The sequence below is a fragment of the Motacilla alba genome, chromosome 8 (genome assembly GCF_015832195.1).
Source record: "Motacilla alba alba isolate MOTALB_02 chromosome 8, Motacilla_alba_V1.0_pri, whole genome shotgun sequence".
Taxonomy (NCBI): Eukaryota; Metazoa; Chordata; class Aves; order Passeriformes; family Motacillidae; genus Motacilla; species Motacilla alba.
Genome location: NC_052023.1, coordinates 25,729,779 through 25,756,615, shown reverse-complemented (window position 1 = coordinate 25,756,615; position 26,837 = coordinate 25,729,779). Strand labels below are relative to the sequence as shown.

Genomic DNA, 26,837 nt, shown 5'->3' with positions numbered 1-26,837 from the left:
CCTTGGTGCTTTTCAGACCACATTCAGATGCTGGATCCAGTTTGGGGCTCCACAGTGCAGGAAAGACATCAGGAAGCTGGAGTGTGGTCAGGGATGTCCTCGGAGAGGTGGGGGCTGGAGAAGCTGCCCTGAGAGGAGAGGCCCAGGAAGGGTTGGTGAGCCTTGGGCACGGAGACCTCAGAGATCACAGAGCAGCCACCTTGTCTGCAGGGAGGGGAAAGAGAGCCAGGCTCTGTGTGGGGAGAGACAACAGGCATCAAGTGAAACGAGAGAGATTCACGCTGGGGATATGGAGAAATTTATTCCTCATGAGGGCACTTGAGCCTTGACTGCAGCAGATTCCAATTCCTGACTGGACCAAGCCCTGAGAAAGTTAATCTGGTGGCAGAGTTGACATGCTTGAAGCACAAGAGCATCTCTCCTTGGACTACAGACTGCCTAAGGAAGTAACAAGTCTGACTTAACATCTGATCCCAGAACTCTGGTTTAAGAGGCGAGCTGGCTTCCTACAGTAGCAGTGCTTTGTACGGAGGAGTGATCATTTGCAATTCTCATCGTGAGCGTGAGAAACGAGGAAATGCAGTGGGGAACAAGAAGTCACTTGAGCTAATTTTGAAGCTGTCTGGAGCACTCTGGCTTGGAGCAGCACATCAGTGGATATCATTGCTTGCTCAGACCTCAGACACATCACACCCTCACGTGTTAAAAACCACTTGGTTTTTGTAAATTTGCCTTAATCCCACCGTAACATTTTGTCAGAGCCAAAGCAGAACAGTTTTGGCGTGATGTATGACTCACTTCTAGACTGTGATGGCAGAATTTTGATACCTCCAGAGCAAGTTAAAGAACTTGACTAAAAAAGAGGATGTGTGTACAAATGACTGATGTACAGATTTTTTAAGGGAGAAAAATGTTTCCTTAGAGCCTCATTTAGAGAAATGACAAAACAGCCCATTACGATTGCTCTCTAATGGTAGATTTTGACATGATAATGTCAAAAAGGGGTTTTCTCCTATATACACATTTTTTACTGAACTTTGTTAAATGAAAAAACCTCTAAAATCTAAATCCTTATTAATATTAGAAAATAAAAAGGCTATATAAAATTGTGAATAGTATGTTTCAGTCAACAAAACATTCTTACATTTTTTCAGTTATTGTCACGCTACTTTTGCCCAGAAAACACAATTGCTTTTTTAGGGTCTGAATATTGTTAAAAAAATTAAAATTGATTTTGGGTAGATGATATAATCCACAATTAGACAGGGTTATATATTTACTGAAGCACTATGCTTTAATTTCCAATGCTAAAAGTTTTGTTTCCATAAAATTGTATTATTTCATTTGGGGTAAAATGGCTCATCAGAAAATATGACACTAAATTACACAACAGAATAATGCTTGATGGAATGTCATCTCCCCAGAAACTGCCATTTCTGGAGACTGACAGAAGGTGGCTGAAATTTCTTGTGGTTTATTTTGCTATGAAACAATTTTTTCCTTAGCATATCACCAAATGCAGATTTTTTTCAAAGTGTGCTTTATGTTTTCTTAAATTGTATGTAGATTTTCACCTCAATTATTGTCACATGTATGTTGTCATCGATTTCAGCCATAATAAGAACCAGCAGGGGAAAAAAAAACAAAACCAACAAAACAAACCAACCAGTATTCTCTTTCCTTTCATAGAAATCCATGTCAAATTCGAATTTTCCTATTTACTTAGGAGTTCTGGTGTTCCATAAGCACATCTCTGAGATCTCCCTACACACGAGCCATGGCTTAAATGAGCTGTTTTATCCCCCTGCTCCTGCTGCCCTGACTGCAGAGGCTCAGGCTCTTCGCTCCTTGGTGCAGAGCATGTCTGGGCTGTGAGGAGGAAATTGCTCCAACGTCCTTAGTCCTGAGCTAATCCCTGTTACACTGGCTGAGGAAACACTGCCTGTATGATTTAAAAGGAAATTTCAGGAATGGCAGTTTCAAAGCTCAGTCCTGGACTTGCCCTGTTTGCTCTAAAGGAAATAGGAGACAAAAGTGCAGTGGTAAAATTTGGTTTTGTATTTCCAGCATGACATTGCTGTCAGATGGCAGCCTGCGGCACCTTTAATCACCTGGTGTTCTGAATTCCCAAGCAGGTATAAATCCATTGACTTCCAAGGATCCCTCCACAAGGGAGCTTAGGAAATAAACTAACCCAAGACATTTTGGCAGCCAGGAGAAGTGCCACAAACAAAAGCAGAAGTGTGCTGTGTCGGTGGGACAGTCTTGTACAGGCCGTGTCGCAAAATACCAGGGAAAATCAAAATATTCACAGCAGAGAGATCAGGGCTCCTGTTCTCTTCCAACAGAGAGCAGGTGCAGGAATCTGAAATGCAAGGAACTCTCAGAACTTTGGGCCTCTAAGCCAAAGCTTTAGAATTAAATACAGGATTTGATCTGAGACCTTGGAAAAGGCTTCCAAACCTAGGTGCTGGAAGCGAGAATGTGGATTTATAGTTTAAAGGAGAGACATGTTGAGCTAAGTAAAAGAAAGTTTAGAGTTTTAGAGTTTAAGATATAGAAATAAAAGTAGTTACAGAGGTAAACAAGGAGTTCAGAATGTAGTACTGTAGGTTTGTGTGTCATAATATAATTATCTATGAAAGCTTACACTGTAACATAAATCCGTAAGAGGAAATATTTAAAGATTAAATTCAAAACATAAATATCCTTGTTAGCAATGTTTTAGTAGTCAACAAATCCTTAAAAAGTCCTGTAACTAGGAGTCTTGTGACCTTCCGTACCATGCTGTAATGATGTGAGTTGAACTTACCCTTCCTACTAATGTAGAAAATAAGAAAATAAACCTCATCATCAAAAACAACTCAGAAGCCCCATCTCTAACACACACAAAACTCCTTCAAAAATCCACAAAAGCAGGCACCTTTTTCCCTTGTAGCAGAGCAAGGGAAGGCTTCCTGGATTTTTCTGGCCTTTGCCAGCTCTGTCTGCAGAGTGGTAACCACTGCACCCAGCACTGAGCCCTGCTCTGACACCAAATAACACTGGGGATCCAATTTACATCTCTGCAGCTCTAGGTATTTCTCACAGCCTAAATATGTCTGATATTCACCTGATTTCAGCAGGAATGTTTGCTCCCATTATGATATTTCTCATTTATTCTTTCCCTCTGAAATATGGGATGCCATTTCCATCTCCAGACACTGTTGACACAAGGAAGATTTACTTGGCAGTGAGAAGTGAAAAGAGACACAACCAGCCAGAAAATGAACCTGCTTGACCCACCACTGCATATAATATTTTACTTTTTTTACCTTATTTGCAGTTAGTTAAGAATATATAAAATAATATTGCATGTACTACCCACGTGAAAGTAAAAGAGGAAGTGCTGCAATCAGATTTTATGTGGTATCAAGAATCATGGTCTGGTTTTTGGGGTTGTCCTGTGCAGGGCCAGGGGTTGGACTCAATGATCCTTGTGGGTCCTTCCCAGCTCAGGATGTTCTCTGATTTTATGAATTAAAGTATCAATTTCTATGGCCCCTGGGACTGTAATACTGGCTGTTAATCCTCAGGAATGGCTGGCACTGTGTGTTGATTAGAGTGTAATAGTTTAATCATCTCTCAGTGTTAGGAGTTCGTGTTGTAGTTTCACAGATCATGAAATGTGTCTGTTTAAGATATGGCCACATTATCTTCTCTTCTATTTTTTTTCTTTTTTTCTTTTTTTTTTTTTTTTTTTTATGCAGCAGGCACTGTGTAACCATGCTCACTTTATCTCTGTCTCTCCTTCACCTGCATTATGGAGCTCATTAGCAGGATCAGACAGGGCACAAGGGTAGTCAAAGATGATGTTTATTACAGGGAGAAAAAACCATTTTCTGATTGGAAATGCTGTTGCATTGCAAGTTGAGGAGTGTAAACCTTCCTTATCGCTTCTAAACACTGCATGGAGCAGTTGTTAGCTGTAGAGATTAGTGCCATCGAGCAGAGGACAGCAAAGTGACAACGCTCCTTAAATACGTGGTTAGAGCACTGTGAGGGCTGAAAAGGCATCGTCTGAGCCTGTTGTTTCCTGGGGGAGTTGCCTTTGTTTTGGCTTCATGAAGCTGCTTTTAAGGAGCTTTACCAGTGCCTCAGAGGAGCAGGAGGGAAAAGAGGCCCTAGGAATTAAACAGGTAATCAGGAATGTAGCTTTGGGATCTCATCCCCCCCAAAGGTGTCAGAGTGTATATATATATATATATATATATATATATATATATATAGTATATATGTATATATAGTTCAGTCCTCTAAATCTGGTAGAATTTATGTGGTTTTTACAAGCTGCAGATCTGTGCTTTGTAAAGGACTTACTTTGTATCAGCTCAGCTAACCTTATTTCCTATTACTTTTTTTTTTTTTAATGACAATTTTTAATATTTTGAAGTCTTTAGACTTGGCAGGCTTTACCAAGCCAATGGGACAAGGCGGACATAACCTTCTGTCACACCTTCTGTGCAGACCTGCGAGGGACTGAGGGCTGGGAAGGGCAGTGTGAGGATGTCACTGAGCTCAGGAAGAAACAGAACTCTCTGACAGTGTCTTTGAGCTGCCAGTGAGTCAGGCATTCCTTTATTCTGGCCAGGATGTGCATTGGAAATCATTCCAACTACACATGTCAATTACGAGACTTTGCACATTCTGTACACTTATAGAAAACAAAGAATTCTTTGGTTCTGTGTTGCACAATTCTTTTCATTAGTTAGTGTTTGATCTTCTATTGGGTATTGATCCCTTTGCCTTTCATGCTCATTTGGTCCAGCTCTGTGGTTCCCTTAGCGTTTTTCTCTCAGAGAAGGTGTCTCCAAGTCTGCCAGGCAGATTGTCACCAGAATAATGTCTGAATAATGTCTCATTACCTCCTCCATATCTTCTAGATTCCAAACTTGTAAATTTTAAAATCCCACACCTTCAAAAGTCCTTTTTTTTTTTTTTTTTGTTGAAACTTATCGGGCCCTGCCCAGCCAGACCCAAAACCTTGGTGGTTTAAAGATTAAACCAACAACAGAGCCCAGCTCCCCTCCCCCTTGGCAAAGGGGAGCAAATCCATGACTAAAGTTGCCCAAAACTAAAAAGAATGTTATGGCATTTCCAACAAGGAATCAGAGGTTGGTAAAGTTGGACTGGGCTCTGAGAAACCTAATCTAGAGAAGGTACCTGCTCATTGCACTGGGGGTTGGACTATAAATGTCCCTTCTGACCCAAATTATTCTCTAATTCTAAGGAAGGAATAATTATCACTTGGGAAGGAGAAAATAGAACTGTCTATCCCAAAACTACACTAAGAGTCACAGAGATGCTCATGTGGTAATGTGGAATTTATTAAATATTCCCATTAATTCAAATTGTTAGCTGTACACCCAGGAATGAACATTCTTGCTGGACAGAGGATAAAAACCAACTTAGACACAATTGAGGGAGGGAAAAAGCAAAAGATAAATGGCTCCAAATAATTGATAAGATAAAGAAACAGTTCTTTTCCCTCATGCCCTAAGGAGAGCACAGGGGCTGTGCAAAAACAAAGGCATGAGGGCAAAATGAACAACACATTCCCAGAGGAATTATTAAAAACACTTTGTTAAACACTTTGTTACATTTGCCCCTTGATTTTAATTTTCTACCTTCAAGAAGACCTTTCAATGTGTTTTGTTTTGTTATGAGTCTTCAGCCATCACAGAAAATACTCTGCTGAAGTGGGACTGTTGTATTCCATCACTGCCCTGTGTCCTCCAGGACGTGGTCAAGGGTAACTACAGCTTAATTGCAGAAGATCTTTTTTTCTCCATCCATAAAAAAGAAAATATTTTTTCCTGCTTTGTGTAAAAATGTTAAAAAACCTAAACTAAATGTAAACCAAAAGACTTAATAACAGGGATGTTAATGGAGTATTCTTTGATGTGAGTGGACGTTTTCCCCAATCTTCCATGAGCAACCTAAAATGACACCAATGTTAAATATTAAGATTTATTATTAAATAAATAATAAAGGCTACTTCAGGCAGCGGGATCTTTGCTTTCACATAGTCTGCTGAAATGTAAACTATCCAAAAGGAGCATCTGGCAGGGTGAAAGCCAAACTGTGGGATGAGTGACTTCATTGCAGGAACAAGCTGAAAGAAAAAAAAGGATTGTGAAGGGTGGGAGGATAGCAGCAGGCAGAAGGGCAGGCAGGGAAGCATACTGATATACAAAAACAAGAAAGAAAAAGGATAAACATGTGCGTTCAAGTGTGCTACTCACTCTCACATATTTCCCCAGTATCTGGAGCCCTTTTAATGAAAGTTTATTTAGGTTCAGAAGTTATAAATAATTCTACTTAGGCAAATAGACTCCCCGATTCATAAAACTCTGTTAATAAGATTCTGTTTACATATCATGTGTGGACTGAGCCACCAGAACAAGTCACAAAGCATGGCATGTTCACAGTAACAATGTGACCTTGTGATTGAAGAACTCCTTTCCGCCACTTTAGAGACAAAAAAGAAGTTATGGGAACATTTTTGAAGTGTCATAAAATTTTGAAGTACCATAAAATGCTTTGAAAGGCTCCATTTTAATTGTAAATACTTATGAAAGTCTAATTTAATGGCTTGTGTCGGGTGAAATAACATATATATATAAGAGCAATGGCCTGTAAAATCACATTTACTTGCATGTCCTAAGTATTGGAATATACTTCTTTTAAGACAGTTTCTGATGTTCTTCAAATGAGTCAATAAACATTGATCATTAAATGCACATTTGCTTTCAGATCCCAGATTTGAAGGTAAGAAACTCTGATTCTTATTTAATCTTCATATTTCCCAGGTTGAGAAATAAGGACAAAGCTTGTATTTGCTTTAATAGTAATTTTAAAATTATATAAATATCGAATTTTGCTGGCTTTATTCTAATATTACCAAAAAAATGTAGTCACCTTTCTAGTTTGAAAGAGTTAAATGCTCAATTTTAAAATTTCAAAAAGCTGAGTTTATGAAAATCGGTTCAAGAAAAAAACAAATTAGAAGTTAATTTCTGCTGCAAGAATAACCACAGCCTCATAATTAAAGACTATTAATGATTATTATTTTTTTCAGACGAATTCAAATTATTTATGAAGAGGCTGCCTATGAATTATTTCCTGAACACATCTGCTGTGATGCATTTGTGGACAATGGATTCTAATTTCCAGCGCCGCTACGAGCAGCTGGAGAGCAGCATGAAGCAACTCTTCCTCAAGGCCCAGAGAACGGTGCACAAACTCTTCAGCCTCAGCAAGAGGTGCCACAAACAGCCCCTCATCCGCATGCCAAGGCAGAGGTAAGGGTCTTGTTTGAAAAGCCAGGTGTCTGCTGAGGAAGGCAGGAGCCTCCCCTGAAATGGAAAATGTGAATCCCCTCCCTCTGAATTATTATAATTTTGAAATTAAAGGGCTCCCAGGCAAGGGTATGGGAATAGGAATATCAGTTCTTTACCAGGAAAACTAAAAATGCAAATGCAATAGCACAAACAAACAAAAAAAACCCCAAAAAACAATCCACTGTCAGAGTCAGAACATGCCCTGACCCCCTGTGTGTCAGGGTGGTGGCACAGTCCCACTCCATGGTGGCTGCAGCCCTCCTGCAGTGCCAGCTGTGGTTCTGCTGGAGCAGGGATCCTGCACAAGGCTGGAGTTTTCCTCTGCAGCTCCAGTGCTGCTGGAGATGGGCCTGGTGTTCCTCTGGCAATGCAGGGGGAAGAAAGCTGCTCCTCTGGGAATGCAGTGGGCAAAGGCTGCAGTGCTGTTCCCAGGCTCAGATTGGATCCAGGTAGGAATGCTTGGCTCCTGCCCTGGGCAGAGCATCTCCCCATGGGATGATGGAATGTTATCAGCCATGCAGGGACACTCGCTGGCCATGAACAGAAGAGAATTAATAATTAATGGCCCATGAACAGAAGAGATCTCCTGGAGAGAGGATTGGCTGTGGGAGAGATAAAGAAAACTGCCCAATGAACAGAAGGTAACAGCCTTGCCTTTAATAGATGGGAATGGAATACACTCCCAGCTCAACCTGAGACAGTAAGGAACAATCAGTGAAATCCTGAGAAATCCAAACATGGCACTAAAATCTCCTCAGGGCCATGGATGTGGGAATGGTACAGGCACAAGGTACAGTCCTTGTGTTAGTAGGGGTTGAATAGTCCCAGCTTGCAATATCACTTTGTTTCTGTTTTCCTAAATACAATGGGAAAGGTCAGAATAAATCCTGATTTGTTTGTGACTGTGTAGGATAGGAGGCAACTTAGAAGTGACACAAGCACAGATCCATCACCCCATTTGGTTTGCCGCTCTTTTACAGAGCCATGTTTTCCCCGGCACTTGGCCAGGTGTAACAGTGCCAAAGAGTTGTGTACAGAATTCTGAATAACTGCTCTGGAGCAGGCACAACTGTTTTAGGAACTTTTCAGGTCATTATACAATGTATACTACACACAATTGATTTCTCGTCTCGTTTGTCAAATATGAATTAGATTACAAAGGGTGCCTGAGGAAGAAAATAGAAGAGTTTCAGTCCTTCCTAGAAACAGAGAGAGATCCTGAAAGCCAGCTAATCAAATCTGCATTAGCATAAAGTGGGTATGCTTGATTCCTGGCCGAAAATTACTTTGTTGAAATTAGTGCAATGACACTGCAGTAAATCTGAAATGAATGAGCTTTTAAGGACATTGTTCTTCTGAGCACAAGCATTGTGGGATAGTCCAGTGACTCCTGCATTTAGCACGTTTCTCCATTGATTTTAAAGAAATCTAGTTTAGGTTCAGTGTTCCAGAACTGCCAGGGATACTTTACACTCCCCTGCTTTCCACTCTGCTGTTGCAAGCTCAAGCACCATCAATTCCTCTTTGCCTTTCAGTGGCACTCCCCCTTCTTTCAGGGGGCTGTGCTTGTGGCTTTCATGCTCCCTTTCTTCTACATATTGTGCTTTGTGCTGTGATCTGGTAGTTGAAACCAAAAATTCACTTGTGGGGTCATTTCATGATTAGAAAACCTTCTGCCAAGAGAGGTTATATAATCACTGCAGAGCCTCCTATCCTCTCGGGTGTGTCTTGGCCGTGACCTGAATGAGCATCCTGCAAAGAGATAATTCACCATGAATGACTTCTGCAGGAGCCCAGAGCTTCTTAAAACACAAGAAACAGTCCAGACTCACTTTTGCCCCCACCAAAACTGAACATAATAGATTTCAAATAATTTAAAATAATCAGCTCTTCTAAAATAACCTCTGTAGGGCTTTGGAGCAACTTCTGGTTGCCAGAGATAATGGCAGTGATAAAGATGAAGTGAGATATGTAAAGTTGCAAGGATGGATCAAAACACAGCTTTCTTGTTATATAAAGGATTTTTTATTTCAATGCAGAACTTGCAACCTCACAATTTATTTTTTAATATAAAGATGTGGCACTGTGCCAAAAAAGATATGGACAGGCAGGGAAAGGTCCAGACAAAGGCCAGAAAGAGGATCCCAAAACAGGAAGCTGCTCCATTAGGAAAGGATGAAAGATTTGTGTTTGCCTGGCTGTGAGAAAAGAATGCTGAGGAGAGCCCTCATTTCCACGTTCCACTATTTAAAGGAGGACAGGAAGAAGATGGAGACTCCCTTTTTACAAGGAGTCACATGGAAAAGACGAGAGGAAATAGGTGCGAGGTACTGCTGGGGAGATTCTGAGTGGACACAAGAGGAAAACGTTTCACAGTGAGAGCAGTCAGTCACTGGAATGGCTTCTCCAGCGGTGAACTCCCCAGTGCTGGACAATTTTAAGATGCAGCTGGACAGGCTGCTGGGCCATCTTTTCAAGGCCATGCTTTTGCCAAAAATGTTGGACCAAATGACCCTTGAGATTCCCTCCAACCTGAAGGTATTCCATGATTCCATGATTCTATGACAGTAAATGTTACCAGCAATGAGTCTGCCTGTTCTGCAAGGAGTTGCACCAAACTTTGACAGCAGTTTGATTTTGCAGTGTATCTCAAACTCAGAAATACCATCACTTACTTTTGAGTTAATTATGTCTCATTTTAGGGACTACTCTGAATTTTTTTCTTGTCACTACAGAGGGAGATAGGGCGTATGATGTAGTGATGAGCAACAGATGACTCAAATACCAGTGTTAAAGCAGGCTTGGGAATACTTTGCCAGTGGGATAGGTTTGCTAAAAGAGTCAGTTTTTAAAGGTTGGATTCCATCTGACTATCTGGGAAAATTGCCTTCTGACATCCAGGCTTTTATGGCTGATAAGTAGAGCTTTAAAATAAGAAGTGAGGGGAAAAGGTCAAAAGAAACCGCTTTAATGTCCAAGCCCATTTAAAAAAAAAAAATCTGGTAGATCAAGATAAAGTATTGGATAAAGGAATATCAGTGGTGAAAAGACCAATAGTGAGAAAGAAAACAGGAGCTTGACAGAATAGTTTTCAGATATTCCTCATGATGAGAATATGCCTAATCCAGATGAAATACTGAATTTTTGATAGCTGCCAGCAGGTAAGTGAATGTCAGTGTAGAGCCCGAGTAATGCCATGGAGAAGCAGGAACCATTTCAGCAGACAGTGAAGGGAATAAGAGAACCAAACCCCAGTACAATTGTGTGTGTGTGTGTGTGTGTGTGTGTGTGTGCTCAAGAGAAGATAGAAATAAAAGCAGAAAAAACATCTTTGTGATCTTTAAGGTCCCTTCCTGCCTAAGCCAGTATATGACTCTGTGTGCCATGCACAGTCTAGGCTTCAAACAAACAAGAAGGGCAATTGGAACAAAATGCCATTTTTTTCCAGGCCTTTCTAAACAATTCCTTCAGGTTACTGTTTGGGCTCTGCTACTGGGAGAATTTTATTTTGGAAAGAGAAAATAGATTGAGTTAATGAAGATATAAATACTATTTTCAATAGTTTTGGGCACGTGTCTTCTCAGATCCAGATTAAAGAGGTATTGCTTCAACTTTTAATAAAGGTCATGGTGTTGGCAGTGAGTAAAACCAGCTCTGCTAATGTTTAATTTTACACTGAATTTCACTAATCAATAGAATATATGTATAAAGGATTTTCAAAGGGATATCTCGAGTGAGGGTTGGTTTTTCATGAAACGGGGAGGTATGTCCTCAAAGTTTAATGTAATTCATGAAAACTTTCTCTGAGACTGGAGTTTTATAGGGATTTATCTATGCAGTCTGCCAGAAATCATTTGGTCACGCCTGAAGGAGCTCCTGCATACGGTCAAGGTTATCATTAATTACTGAAAAAAAATCATCTCTTTTCTCTGGCTACAAAATTTCTTTCCTGAACATGAAACAAATTGTTGCCTGATTGTTTTAAATGGGACTTAATTAATGAGTTACACAGAATTGCTTGCAATTTCTTTCATATTTCCTGAAGACCAAGGCACTTAGTAATCATAATACTAAATTACATTAATATTTTAATTCTTCTAATCCTGAAACCAAAATACCATTGAATCCTCTTCTAACATCATTGTTCACAGCAAAAAAAGACTCAATTACCTTGCAGGTTAAAGAAACTAAATTTCCATGTCTCGTTTTTGGACACAGTTTATATTCTTCAGCTAGAATAGAGTACAAATAGTTTTCTTTCAGTTTGCACTCAGGGTCAGAACAATTTACTGCAGCACTTTTGTGTACAGTGGGGGTGGGCCCAGGATTACAACTTTTATTTTATTCTGTTCACTGCAAATCTTTTCAAGTTCCAGATGTTCTGCCCAGCTTTTAAGCTTGCTTTCATTAACATGAAACAGGCATTTGGTCCTTTTCCTGAAAGTCAGATCATGCCAAGGTACATCAAACACCCTTAGATTTCCATTGTGACACTGCTGAGTGTAACTTTTAAAATTCACCTCAATTAATCAATCAATCTGCAATCAGTGGAGTATTTACTGGTTGTCTGAGTTCAGCAAAAAAATACCAACTAAAATTCAAAGCCAACAAAGAGCAGAGAAATTTCTGCGTAGGTAATCTGCTCCCATGTTGTGTATAAAGGGTGGGATAATAAAACATTCCATTTCAAGAGATAAAGAGAAAAACAAGATTAAAATCAATGCACTCTGAAAAAGAAATATGTTCTGCAGAGTGGTACGACCAGGTGAGCTTCTGCCTCCATGAATTTCAGGCTCTGCTGCTTCAAGAGGCTGAAGAGATTATTTCCAGTGTGTTCTCATTGCCTTGACACATCAGCCTTAAAAAACAGGGAGTATTCTTGTGTTTTCTTGGGGCAGCAGTTGCTATCCTACTTGATGGCCAGCTCCTGCTGCAGCCTTTGTGCAGGAATGTGGTTGAGAGATGGCACAGCACATTTTGCTTTGCAGGAATGTGGTTGAGAGATGGCACAGCACATTTTGCTTTGCAGGAATCAGCAGGAGGTGTAAATCACAGATGGGAGGGCTGTTGAACAGCACGAGGAGCACAGCACATTTGGTAAGCAGGAATCAAGCTGAGGTGTAAAACCGGCGTGTGCCCTGAGCTCATCTGGTGATTTCTGGGTTAGCCCACGAGTTGTGAGGAGCAGTGGTTAATCTTTGGAGAGGATTTGTCGTGGAGCGCATCCACCCTGAGAAAAGGACTAAACTGGGCATTTAGTCCAAGCTCTGGATTCCAGCAGCATCTTCCTCAAATGAGGTCAGAAAGTGATGTCCTACTTACTGGGTGAGGGCAAGTTTCCTCACAGGCTTAGGCTGAGCCTGCTGGCTCATACCCCCACTGGAGGATGACATCTGTGAGCCATCTCTCACTCTAACATCACCTTCAGGCTGAACCTTTTCATTTGAACCTTTTCATTTGTCAAAGAAAACATAAGTGGAGGGAAATAGTAAATATCAATTGTACTGCACAGGGCCCCTGCAGCTCCCATATGGCCAGGGGAAGAGGTGAAGCAGCAAGCTAAGGTGTGGTTATACAATTGGCACTGTGTTCTGGGGAGGGAAAATGGGTTTTCTTTCTGTTTTGGTGGACACAGCAGTAAGGTTTAATTTCAAATGCAATGACTGTGCTGAGAAACTGAAAATCCCAGGAGCAGAAGCCCTTATTCTACCCTTGAGCTGCTGTCAGTGAAACCCCTGATGTGAACCAGAGCTAGGGGTGTGCTGGCACTCACATGCACCCAAATTATGGAACCAAAGTGAGAGGACTGGAATCTCTGTGCTTGGGAGCACTAAAAGAAATATTAACTGTCTGGATGGAGGAGGAGAACATTCCCTTTCCCAAATACTTTTCAAGAAAGACAGCAATGATTTCCTCTGATTTGCTTTGATGTCCAACCACTACTGAAAGAGATGGAAGAGAGGGGAAGCTTTCATTTCTTCCTTCAGAAGTGCCAGTTTATAACTTGGTTTCATTCCTTTTGTGTCATTCAAATGGGTTCCTTCACTAATCATCCTTTTAAGTGAGTACACTCAGTACAGGACATTATTGTAGGTATGAACCTTATCTGTATGCACTTTAAATAATTTCATAATGAAAAAGCATCACTTAAGGTCTAATTTAATCAGCACCATCTGTGATTTAATAAAGATATAAACAAAAATATTAAAAGGAGAGAGGTAATGTAAATACAGTAATAAGTCAGTGGGAAAAAAAAATTGCATCTTCCTTGCATAATAACTAAATGGAAACCTGGTGCAATAAGCTGCAAATGAAGATTATCAGCATCTCAAGCAAATAAGAATTTCAATCTTAGGACACCAAGGTATGGCATGTGCACACAAAAGCATGGAGTTTTGAATAGAATGTTAGTATTTGAATTTTTGAAAAGACTGGATGCTTAATATTACCATATAATTTAAAGTGAAGGTGATATTTATATCAATAGTTCAGACACTTTACAAAAGGATCTTATTCTGGTAACAGAAACTGAAGACAAATACACAAATACAGATTAAACTTCTTAATAACTTAAAAAATATTTTATCATATAAAACCCCCTATTTCTGGAAGGAAAGTAATTCTTGGCAGCCTTATGTTTGAAGCATGTCCTTATCTCTATGCAAGTTAATTTTTGAAGAAGCATACTATGAAGGTTATGTAGACTTAGAAGGAGTTCATCACTAGAGGCAGTGAATGGTTACACCAAACAGAAAAGTTTCAGAAAGAATTCTGCTTTTTTAAATAAGATTTTTTTTCTGGAATTTCCCACAAAATGTGCCATAAGCATATACGAAAGAAGGAAGAACCATGAATTTACATTTTCTTGTTTCTCTATTATTTTTGATTTTCACTTAGCAAAATGTTCACATGCCTTAGAAGCATAACAAGGTCTGAATACTCTAAAAACTCTTCAGAGAAGGGGATTTGTGTCTTGGTCTTCCCTTGAGTCCGTAGGCAGAAAAACAGATTTAAAATAGATGACTTTTTTACAGCATCTGTGAACACAGTCCATCAGAACACTGAGGCCTGGAAACTTGTTTCCTTCAGAACTCTCCAGAATGAAATACATAAGAAATAAAGGGGATAGTGCAGGTTAATCCAATTCCCTCAGGATGTAATGCAGGATTAGTTCCTTACATCCCAAAGTTGTTTATCAGCTACTTTAGATTGCTTTGCTATAAGTGTAATTGATTCATGGGCACAACATTACTAAGGAATAAAATATTCCACCAAGGAAGCCACAGAGTTCAAGATATGAAAGTTTCTCCCTGCATCGCACAGAGACTTTTCTTCTTAAAGAGCATTTGTGGCACTGGATGTTAGGGGGAAAAAAAATCTAATTATCCATCACTTAACAGGCTGCTGGAATGAACGTGAGCAGTGAGTTTAGAGAAAAATGATGTTTTAGAAAGGCAGTGTAAGAGAGCAAAAGCTCCTCTGGATGGACTGGGTCTAATATAAATGATTCTTCTGAACATGTGGCACTAAATAAACAGTATTTTGTCTCCTTTCAGAGCATCTTCTTTAATAGAGGACAAGGCTCACAGAGATTTTTCTAAACAAAAGTGGTTCCAAGAAAAGTGCATTGTCATTATTAGTATATTTAAAAAAAAGAAAACAAGAGAATATTTTTATTTTATCTGCTCCAATTGAGATATTGCATTTTGGAGTCAAAAATGGATTTACAAATTTTAATGTAAAGGAATGCCTGTCCAGTGGAAGTTTAGATTGGATGTGACACACCAAGTGCGCCTCTGAAAGTCACATGCCACAGACAAGGAAGGTGATAAGATGAAGTGTGAGAGATAAAAGGAAGGTCAGCATGGTAGTGGCTGCTTTACTAACCTGAATACTAAGTCTGCATCTCTTCTCAAAGGAAATAAAATGATCTGCTTCGAGGTGATACCTTTAATTGGACTGGGGATTAGAGTTATTTAAAACTAACGTGACTTGCATAAAAAGATGATCTGGGGCCCTGCAAATAATAGGTGTGATAACAAGGAGAAGCTGAGATAAACTCTTGTGTACAGATGTGTTTTCAGACATGGTTTAGGAGCTGTACATGCACAGGGCCCCTGTCCTTGGAGCACCTTTCCTCTCAAGGAGGTCTGGGGTTCTAGTGGAGCAGCACTTTATTGCACATTCATAGAGGCTGCTCTTGACCACCTGCTACCCAGGAAAATTTTTCCAACTGCTCCTCAGCTCCACTTTTGGTATTTTTGATGAATAGCAGTATTAGAATGAAGTGATTTCAGCATGTCAGACAGTGAAATGAGTAGAGGGTTTATATTAATGTCACAGGGCAGGAAGATTCCTGCTTTGGAAACACCATATGTGCCACATACTCACATTTCCACACCAAGGTTTTGTCCTTTTCAACTACAAACAGCTTACCAGTGCTACTGTCCCCTAAAAGCAGTGTTCTGGCAATCATAGTTCACATTTTGTCACGGGATGTTAAAAAAAAGAAAATCATCTTAGTAAGATTCACCTGACACGAAAGGTATTACACCAATGCAGGAAGATATAGGATTTAATGCTATTGAAGAAATGATACTGAATTAATATTGCAGGGTGTTGAGTTACACCTTGTTCTGAGACTTGCAATACTAAAATATGATTACTGAACCACTGGCCACATGGCAAACAGCCCGTACTTTAAAAGGACGTAACAGATGTGACTTGTTACCACAAGTCCACACATTAGCTGTGACTGCTGGATATTCAAACAGCATTTCAAAGGAGTCACTATTCAGAGGTGCAACAGCAGAACGTGACTCAAGGAATCATCTGTTCAAGGAGAGTGACTTCCTTGTGGGCTCACTTCTGTGAGAGACAGGTTGATAGGAACAGAAATCACACACTCTGTTGGAACATGAATTTCCTCAATACAGTCCAGTTCTGAGAAAGTGGAAAGCTGGGCTCAGTTTCCTCTTCTCCCTCATGAACCAGTTGCTAGAGTGTTCATTTATTTCAGATCTGCTGACACTAATTTGCTACCACTTCAAATTGCCTCTGTCCCTTCCATCTGACAAAACATCTCTGTTTCTAACCCAAAGGTCCAAACTTTCTTTTTTTTCCCCAGGCACATTTTGTAATTCAATTGATCCAACCTACCTGAAAATTTGAAAAAAAAATTGAACACAAGGTGCTTAAATTAACATTTTATTTTTATAGATATGTGGTGTTAAAAAAATAAAGAAAAACATGGCTTAAGAGAAAGCTGCTAAAGAGTTTCAGCTATAAAATATTCAGCACATTTAATACCCAGTGTAGATGCACAGTACTGAAGATCTTGCTTCTGGCCTTTTGGCTTTTACTGTGACCAAACTGCTGTAAAGGACTTTTCCTCAGGCCAGATTTAAAGACATCTTAATCACCTATCCACATGAATCACTCGCAGAGACAAGATCAGAGCCAGCACTGCGGTGACTCACAAGGCTTGGAAGTCTGCACTTTAAAATAATTACTTGACATGTGGATAGATGCTGGCACACATTTCTGGGCTTGGCAGCTCCTGTTTGCCCCTGGCCTGGCGACCATCTGTGTTTGCAGCCATGACATGTGACACGGTGGCCACGAGCCTCTCTGGACAGCGCCCCACCACCTTCAGCATAATGAACTCTGCAAGAGCAGCTGGGGGTCAGGGAGGGACACCAGAGGGAGATATTGGATCTTGGAGCACCCTGGGCTTCAGGCAGTCCCAAGTCCAGAAGGTTGTAGCATTGTCCAGATTCGCTGTATCATAACAGCATATTTGAACAGGAGGTTATAAAATCTACCATAAGGAAATATCTTTTATCAGCTATGAGTTATTAAGTGAGACGTGTAAACTAAGTAAAAATGAGCTTTTTGTTCAGCATCACCACAATATGGGAAATATCTCAAGCTGTTGCAGAGCATCGAAAGGAAGGCATGAGGATGGTGAAGGGCCTGGAGGTGAAGCTGTGTGAGGAGCAGCTGAGGGCACTTGGTCTGTTCAGCCTGGGGAAGAGGAGATGAGGGGAGACCTCAGTGCAGTCACAGCTTCCTTGTGAACGAGACAGGAGGGACAGGAGCCGCTCTGTGACCTGGGACAGGACCCAGGGAAAGGCTGGAGCTGTGCCAGGGCAGGGTTAGGCTGGAGATCAGGGAAAGGTTCTTCCCCAGAGGGTGCTGGGCACTGCCCAGAGATATTGGAAAGGAATTGTTCTCTGTGAGGGTGGGCAGGCCCTGGCACAGGGTGCCCAGAGAAGCTGTGGCTGCCCCTGGATCCCTGGCAGTGTCCAAGGCCAGGTTGGACAGGGCTTGGAGCAGTCTGGACCAGTGGAAGGTGTCCCTGTCCATGGCAGGGGTGGCACTGGATAAAGTTTGAAGTTCCTTCCAGTCCAAACCATTCCCTGAGTTTATGAGAAGATTTATGCATAGTTTAATATGACTGATTCCTGCTAGGCTGTTTTTCCATTTGCAACACAAAGAAAGAAATAACTCATATATGTCAGCTTCATAATTATCAAAACTTAAAAACTCTTTCTTATTTAGAATCTATTATGTCTTCTATAAACTGAAATTTTGTTAATTTTTGGTGCAATATATTCTCTTAATTCTCTCACATGATCTCGATAAGAACAAAATAAGTGGATAGAAAGAATTTGAAGGGTAATGTGTCAGGAAACATTCAATTTTTCTGAGGTTGAGATGTTAGATAAGAATTCAGTTTGTGCATAATTACTATGAACACTTTCAAGTATAATTTATGAACAAAAACATTAGAAAAAAATTATATAGAAGAGTAGTTATTTTTTTTAGAAACATAAAAAAGCCTCTGAAAAATTAAAATTAAAATTGAGAATTCATTACTGGTGTCTCATGTATGTAGGTACATCCCAATTGCACATTCCTTCCCTTGTTTTGGAAGGAATTTATCCCCAAAGAGAGGAGCCAGGCAGACAGCCCAGGAGCATCCAGCCCTCTGTGCTCCTGAAGGGACAGGAATCAGCAGCAGGTCCAGGCTTGCACTGCCTTGCCAGCAAATGTCACCTTTCCCTGGGAAGGATCCCAGCTGGAGGGGTGAAAACAAGTCCCTGATAAACAATAAACCCAGAGTTGTTTTATTCTCTGCTGGCTGTGGTGTGACTTGTGCTGTGTGCACAGGTGTCACCCAGGGAAAAGCTTTGCTCTTGAGGGATTCACCTCATGCTCTGTGTTGCCAGAACATTGATCTTCCTGACAGGGTTCTTACAAACTCAGTGTAGCCCCAACTGCACCCAGGGATTCTGACAAACAGGAATCCCTCAGTCCTGGGTTGTTTGGGTAAGAAAGGACCTAAAGCTCTTCCAGATCCATGCCCTGCCGTGGGAAGAGGATACCTTCCACCAGACCAGGTTGCTCCAAGCACCTTCCAGCTTCATCCTCCCTGTCCTTTGTTATTGTACAAGAGGCACAGACCTACACTGATGCAAATTTCCCATGTTTTTATCCTTTTGGAGAAGTGCCACAAATATACTTCAGAAAATGAACATAAAGCTCTGTGTTATCAGTAATATTCTTTTTAAAAAACCCTGAATTTTAGAGTAATTTTCAGGCAAGGAACAAAAAAGCTTCAGGCTGAGAAGATGCAGATGAATTTTATTACACCAGCAAGTGAAGGAGATCAGGGCCTTAAAACAACCTTTGAAATGAAGAAGAGATAGCCTTGCTATCAAGTTCCTGCCTCAACATTACATCCTGACCAGTGTTTTGGAATTAAACAGTTATCTCCTTATCCTAAACCTCCACAATCAGCAATGACAAAGAGAAAATCAAATGTCCAAGACATCTGAGTCCCATGGCTTCAACCCACATCTCTGCAGGAAATGGCAGGAAGGGGCTTTTTCCACAGGGCATCAGAATTCATGTGAGGAACTCACGGAAATCTCATCCTGAGATCCCATGTGATCTATCCCAGGCAGGCAATGCTGACTCAGAACATATAGTCTGTTTACCCCTGCTTTTGGACTCTGGGACACATTAATGAGATACAATCAGTGCAATAGTTAAAAATGGATAAGCACAGACCATTGCAGAATTCTCCTCAAGCAGCAGATGACACAGCACAGCTGCAGAAGGCATTAATTCCAATTAATTTGTAAGGAATTTATGCCAGTCAGAATTATATCAGACCTCTAGAAACTGATCTTTGAAATGATGGGTGATGGTGAGTGTAAAATAAAGGACTTACCCGTTGCAAGGAGCAGAACTAATGGCACTCCAGACAAAAAGGGACACTTGCTAATTTTCTAACATAGTTATATTGTATTATCTTTAATTGACTTATCTCAACTGTTGAGGTATTGAAGTAAGAAGATGACCCAAACCAAACTAAAGCCTTCTCTGAATTCCACCCAGAATCACCTTCTCTTTGCAATGAATCTATTTGCTTAAAACTCAAGAAATTATAAATGTAATTACAACCTCTACAGAAAGGCAAGCTTTTTTTTCCCTCATTGTGAAGCTGCCACCATATTTAACACAAAATTTATTTTCTCCAGGTTTTTGTTATAAAAATCACAAAGTCTTAAATTCTTTTATTATTTTCCTACATGTCTTTTTTAGTAATTTAGATTCTTAGATCATTAGTTCCTGCCCTACCCGAATGACAGGAAAAACTTCAACATGCCTCAAACCTCTCCTTTTACAGTAAAGTACAGCAAACATCAGCATTTGTTGCATTAATTGAAATTAATGTACACCTTTGTGTTAAAAAAAAAAAAAGTTTGGAATGAATTTAACTTTTTGAAAGGCATTTCCTTTTAAAAAGCAATTAGAAATCTCTATCAACATGGGTTAGACTTTGTTATATTTCTTTGTTATATTTAATTATATTTCCATTCCTTATTTTGGGTTAGACTTTGTTATATTTCTTTGTTATATTTAATTATATTTCCATTCCTTATTTTAAACAGAGATATTTCCAACAGGATCTGATATTAGGATCATTTCCCTAAACTTTTATTAATTTGTTGTGGTTTTTTTTTTTTTAAATCTTCCAAATTTAAGACACTGTTTGTTGATGGTTAAGATGAAATCCTAAACAATTCTTTAATTGGCCTTAGAAGAGCCCAAAGGCATCGTGTCCTTGAAACTGTGCATATATTTTTCCGCAGATTTTTGAACAAAGCTGCCTTAATTTTGGGAAAAATTAGGAACAATAACTGATGATTTTTTTAATGTAAGTTGATAGCTTACCATCTGTGTAGATTGCTTCATCAGTGCATTATCTGCAGCAAGCACTACTGGGTTGGATCATTCCTGGAGTGATGGCTGAGATAGAGTATAAATATAAACCAGACAGTTGGCAAATGTGGCCAAGATGGGAGCAAGGCACTGGGAAATGGAGAGCTGAGCTGCTGACGGGGCTGGCCCAGCCTTCCTTGACAAAACTTCAGTTAAATAAGCTCTGAGCAGAGACCAATGTAGCAAATCCCAGGCCAGCATGCAGACTTTCTATTTCATCAGTTTAGCCCTCGATACCTCTCAAAACCCTTGAGCAGCAGTTTCTGTCTTGCTGAGTCCAGCCCATGGTTTAATGAGTCTTGCCACTGGTGTTGGTTGTTGGACATTAAGTGATTTTTTATTTCTTCTGCTGACCATCTGCTGCATATTCCAACTTACTCCTCTATGTATATTCACATTTGGATATAACATCAACTGTGGGGGAGAAAAAACATTTTACTTGTGGATTAAGTGATGAGCAAAAGTCCATAAAAGCCAGAATCCTCAGCTTGAAATGACAGAAGTAGAGAAACAGGTTTCCAGCCATGAATATTTAAAAGGAAGTCTATACAGAATTTCTGCATCTGGGTTTCCAAGTGTTGCTGCAACTTAGGGTTGGATTAACTTCAAAGACAAAAATAGACCCTCTGTCTGTGAAAGGCAGAATTTCTCTGCACTGAATAGAGATTAGTGTCCTGACACAGAGCAGTGAAGCTTTATAAAGAGGGTTTCTACATGAGGCACCTGTGAATCTTGGCTAATAATGACTCCAGAGCCTGTTTCTTCTTTTTTATCTGAATAGCAGACAGACATCTGGTTATAGAGCTCTATAGAGAAATTCAGATGAATGGTGCCACGCATTTGTGAAATCCATGACATTGCAAGGCTCACGATCTATGGGATCACACATCTCACTCGAACTTTCAAATTTGTTTCACAAAAAACTTATTTAATCTATTTCACCTTTGAAGTTTGCAAGAGCATTCACTATGTTCTTGTTACCCATTTCACTTTTCTTGATAGTGAAATGGAACTGATATCCTGTGTCTATGAAATTCAAAAAATTTGCATGCAATTCCTGGTTTAAATATATAACCCTCATAGTAAACAAAACCAGTAGTTCCTTTGCAGATCATAATCCCTAATAATTGATATAAAATATACAACACTGCACACACAAAAGCATATTCATGTTTACCTGTGATAAAAGAACATTCGAAGAACTGTTTCTTTAACAAAAGTATGCAATTTTCCTTGAGAATTGTCAAGTAAAAACTTCTTGAGCATACAAGTTACGTTGCACAGAAGTTTTCCTCTTAAAAAAAATTATATATGTATATATTATATATATATAATATATATATATATAAATGGTTTCTCAAATCCATCCTCAGGAGCTTTATAAAACTGTTCTGACTTGTGATTTCTGCTTTTACTCTCTGCAGAGCTTCATTGTAGGGGGTACATCACAGATTGATCCCTCCGAGTCACAGAACTTGCCACACTTTGGAAAAAAAGGCTGGTTCCCATCATTTCCAAGGGTCTGAACTGAGGTATTGCCTTGATGACTTAGTAGAAAATTGGATTTGCAACTATCAGATAAAAAGGAGTAACCAGATAAAAACCAGAAACCAGTTGTTTCCTCTCTTCCTGACCTTGTCATATAGAATCCTGGAATCATGGAATGGTTTGGGTTGCAAGGGACCTTAAAGCCCATCCAGTCCCACCCCTGCCATGGGCAGGGATATCTCCCACTAGCCCAGGTTGCTCCAAGCCCATCCAACCCGGCCTTGGCACTTCCAGGGATCCAGGGGCAGCCACAGCTTCTCTGGGCACCCTGTGCCAGGGCCTCCCCACCCTCCCAGGGAAGGATTTTTTCCTAATGCCTAGTCTAATTCATATCCTTTTTTTTCTTAAGAGCTAAATTCAGCCGCTTGCTCACCATTCAAATCCAACCATCCCATCAACGCTTTCGGCTCCAGGAAAGAAGTGAGCAGTTCCAAGTATCGCTTCTTTTCACTCTTAGGTCTGCAAGCTCCCACAGGCCCTAAGAAGAATTTAATGTCTTTATTGGCAATATCAGTCTAGCATGAATTCATGCCTGTGGACCCCAAATGATCTCATCTCTTGTACCCATAATGATGTGGGTTTGCCATTTGTGCTCAGTAGCCTCATGAAAAGTGCATATCTGAAATCAGTTCAGATAACCCATAAAGAAACAGAATTATTGAACTGCTTTTGGGTTTTTCTTAAGTGTTTAACGTGTTATATTCAGGTCTGGAGGCTGTCACAGTGCTGAGGTTTCATTTGCTCACCTAGAGTTTTTGGCTGCTCTGCATATGTTGTTGACATCAGAAGGTGCTGAATTACCATTTCCACTGGAGGAAAGGGAAAGATTGAGTGCTTAATTTCTTGAGAAGATAGCTTTTAAAATGCAGTTAGGGTGTGCAACTGCCAGCACTGAGGCACCTGAATGGCAGCAACACTTTGCATACCTTTAAGCTGTAAAGTAAAACTGAGTGTGATTAATGGGATGGCTTTGCACATAACAGCACAGCTGGGGATTATGTTATTTTATATTCATCTTCCAAACTCCCATAAAAGTGGATTATTGTAGCATAGCACTTGTGAATAGCTACATGATGACTGGAGTCTTAACAGCTCCCGTGTTCTTACAAAAGGAAATGTACTGCCTAGAAGCTCAGTCCTCCTCTGTGGAGTTCACCCTTCAAGGAGGATGAGGAATATAAAAAAGCTGGAAGGCTGTTTGGGGGACGTTGGGGTCATCATAAAAATATTGGAAGAGGTGTAAATACTTGGCTGAGCATGAAGAGATATTTGCTGAGCTCCTGTGGCCCAGGTGGGCTGTGCAGGGCTGATGGGCACGGCTGGGGCTGGGGGCAGCTGGGGTTGGGCACAGGTGACCTGAGCACCAGAGTTACAGCTGTCACTGAGCCCCAAAGCCAGGATAAGAGTGGGAAAAAGGTTTTTGAGCCTAAAGATTTGCCCCAGAGTGTCCTGGTAGTGCATCATCCATGTTGGGAGCTGTACACATGCACCCAGATGACCTGAGGAGAAACAGAGAGGTTAGAGGTACAGAAGATATATAGATATAGAGGAGAAATGTATTAATAGAGATGTGAACAGCTCTGCATAAAAGGGTGTTTGACTTATGGTTCTCATTGCCCACTAATTACAAGATAAAAATTTGCAGCCATCTAAACTCTGCTGAAACCCAGCTGGAATTGGAATTGCTGCCATGTGTCATGTGAAAACCTTATCACAAGGTTATCACAAAGGAAGATTTTTTTAATGGGCTCTTGGCATCAGCTGGAAGATGCCCACTGATCTCATGGCAAAAGAATCAGGGTTCTCCCTTATGGTGACTCTCTAAATTAAAATGGTTTTTTGTAAAAAATCAATTTTTCCTTGAGTCACAGTCTTTGATCCTATTACTTGTGAGCAGTTAAGTCAAAAGAAGAGAAATATCTTATTGCATAAGTTTTTCCCCATTCCTTTTTGCTGTTATTTGTGAGAAAATATAAATGCATCAGTAATTAAATATTAATACTTTAATTTAATTAATTTTAACTGTATCCATACCTAAAAGGATTCAGGTTGATTCTGCAGCAAGAGTGGTATTGATCTGCAGAAAATCTTGCTCTCAGTCTGCTGATATCAAAGAGATACAGTACAAAGAATATTAACCATAAATAATTAAAAAAAACCCAAAGTTCCTTTTCACAAATAAAATTTAATGAGTAGGATTCTAGCTATAAAAAATTACTTTTAATAGAAGAATAATAGTCATTAATTCCACTTTTCTGTGCTCTGTGTTGTTCAGAATGTATGTTAAGGACCAGACCAGCTGCTGCCATGACCTCACTAGCAACTTACCTGTAATAATATTTATTCTGTCATGGATATGTTACACTTTTAGTGAATGAATAAAAGAAAATATTAACTGTATTTTAACACCCCCTCCCCCCAATTTTCAGTGGAAAATCTCCTTTTATTCATCTGTTTATTTGTAAGCATACATTTTTTTTTTACGAGGCAATGATGGTGAACTTAACTAAAGCTAAACACTGAACTATTTTCCATACATTACTGCAGTGCCACTTCTGTGCTCCTTAAGTTCTTAAAAGGATAGATCCCACTAGGAGAAGCATAAATTTAATAAGGAATACTTAGCAGGTCAGCGAGAAATGAATAATAACAAGTGATATTGCTTTGCCTCAAAACAAGTAGGAATAATGCAAATAGACCAACCTTAGCAAAACCCTTTGAATGATAAATAATGTAAATACATATGAACATATTGTGGTCTATGGTAAAAACATATTCTGATTCTTCATGCTTTTAAAAACATGTTGAAATAATAGTTGAAGGTTTATTCAGGAATCTTTGGGTTTTTTAAAAAATAAAAAATGCAAAAAAAATATTCAAAGAGAAAATAGTTCTGTAAATGCTGAAACTATCAAGCCCTGTTTCCCTAAAATTAGCCTCTCATTGCTGAATTCCCATCTGAATCTATGGATTATCTGGGCTCACATTGCAAATTAACAGTTTCTCCATTCTATGGACTATCTTAGTATTTTGAAAAAACATGCAGAAACTGAATGCTCTTGATAATTCTGATGCTTTCCAGATTTTTTAGATATTACCTGAACACTTCCAGATCTTGTTGGCAGAAACAGCATAGGAATGGGAGGTAGCACTGACAGACAGTGCTACTAAATAAATCTTCTTCCCCTCAGAATCCAAGTGGGAACACATGCAACATTAAACCAAAACAAGCCAAACAAGGGTTCCTTTGGGGTCCCAAACAAGAACACTTAAATGGCAGTGAGATTATTGGAAGTCTCAGAACCAGAAACCAGGAGATACTCAGTGAGTATCTCCTTTGTATCTACACATTTAACAGCTTTGTGTTCATGTATGACCACATTTTTTTTTCCCTAAAATTCCCTCAGTTTCAAATAATTTATGAACTTGCTGTTTTTTCCATTTTCTTGAGAATATCTCTTAATTATCAGCACCATCCTCACGGATGGATTGTCTCATGCATATTTTCCAGCTTTTGAAGAACACCAAGGAGGTGTGAGTTTGATGAGCAGTTATGTGTAGATTTAAGAGTAAACAGAAAGAGCAAATGTATCTCCACGTGGGTCCAGAGTAACTGGAACAGTGCTACAGCAAAACTACTCATCTCTACAAATTCCTGGGAATTGGAAGGAGGGATTCATCAAAATCAGGCACATAAGCTGTTAATCGGGACTGCAAAAGACCACTTGAATAAGCTTAAAAAACCATCCCATCCAAGAAAATAAACTGTAAGTTTGAAGAAACAGATGAAACTGACAAAGTGCCTCACAAAGAAGAGCATGTAGGAGCAGAATCTTAAACATATTTTTCCTTTAATATTTGTATTAAATACCCATCAGGGTAGGGTTTGGCAAGTCAAAAATGCGAGACTCATTTTGCCTATCTATAGTAAGTTCTCCAAAGTAACAAAACAGAAGTTGCCCCCAGTACATACCTAGTGATCTTGTGGAAAATTTCAAATTTAGCAACAGATGGCAGGAAATGGAATTCGCTGTCTTATCAGGACAATAAAGCTGAAAACAGTTGGGTTGAACTTGTTACAAAGGGAAAAAAATCTAGCAAAAGAAAACAGGACAGACACTCTAGTTCACATTTATAGATTCTATTAAGGACAATCTGTTTTTAATTGGAGAGGGCTCCCTGAGCCTGAAAATGTAGTGCCTAAGAAAGTATTTGCAAGTTATTGTCATGCAGAACGTGAGTGCTGCTCATGCACTAAATTAAATTCACTGCTCAGTGACTCCACTCCTGTAGCAGCAAACCAGGAGAATCATGAGTGGTGTCTGGAACAGCATCTTCTCCAATTCCTTACCTTGTACTGGAGCCTGAGGAGAGAAATTGATTTTTTTTGTACAGCTCAGCTCAGTCACTGCTGCTCAAAGGCTCTGAAAATGTCACACACAGGTGACTGGTGCCTTCAACGTGGCTCAGCACACACTGGAGGGGGCAGAAAGTCTCTGGCAACTGAATGGAGACGTGGGAAATTCCTGAGACATTTTCAGTGTAAGAGAATGAAGAGACAAATAAATAAGAGATGGGGGGTATCTGCATAGAACACAGGGATAGCCTAGT

At 39.8% G+C, this 26,837-nt stretch overlaps 1 protein-coding gene across 3 annotated transcripts in view; it reads left to right on the top strand.

Annotated features, from left to right (window-relative positions):
* LOC119703819 (BMP/retinoic acid-inducible neural-specific protein 3) overlaps positions 1-26,837 on the top strand; it is a 198,375-nt gene that overhangs the window by 155,300 nt on the left and 16,238 nt on the right. For all 3 annotated transcript variants that reach the window (XM_038144213.1, XM_038144211.1, XM_038144212.1), the window contains one exon: positions 7,121-7,343. In XM_038144213.1, the coding sequence (XP_038000141.1) occupies positions 7,121-7,343 (223 nt within the window). The remainder of the gene's footprint in view (positions 1-7,120; positions 7,344-26,837) is intronic.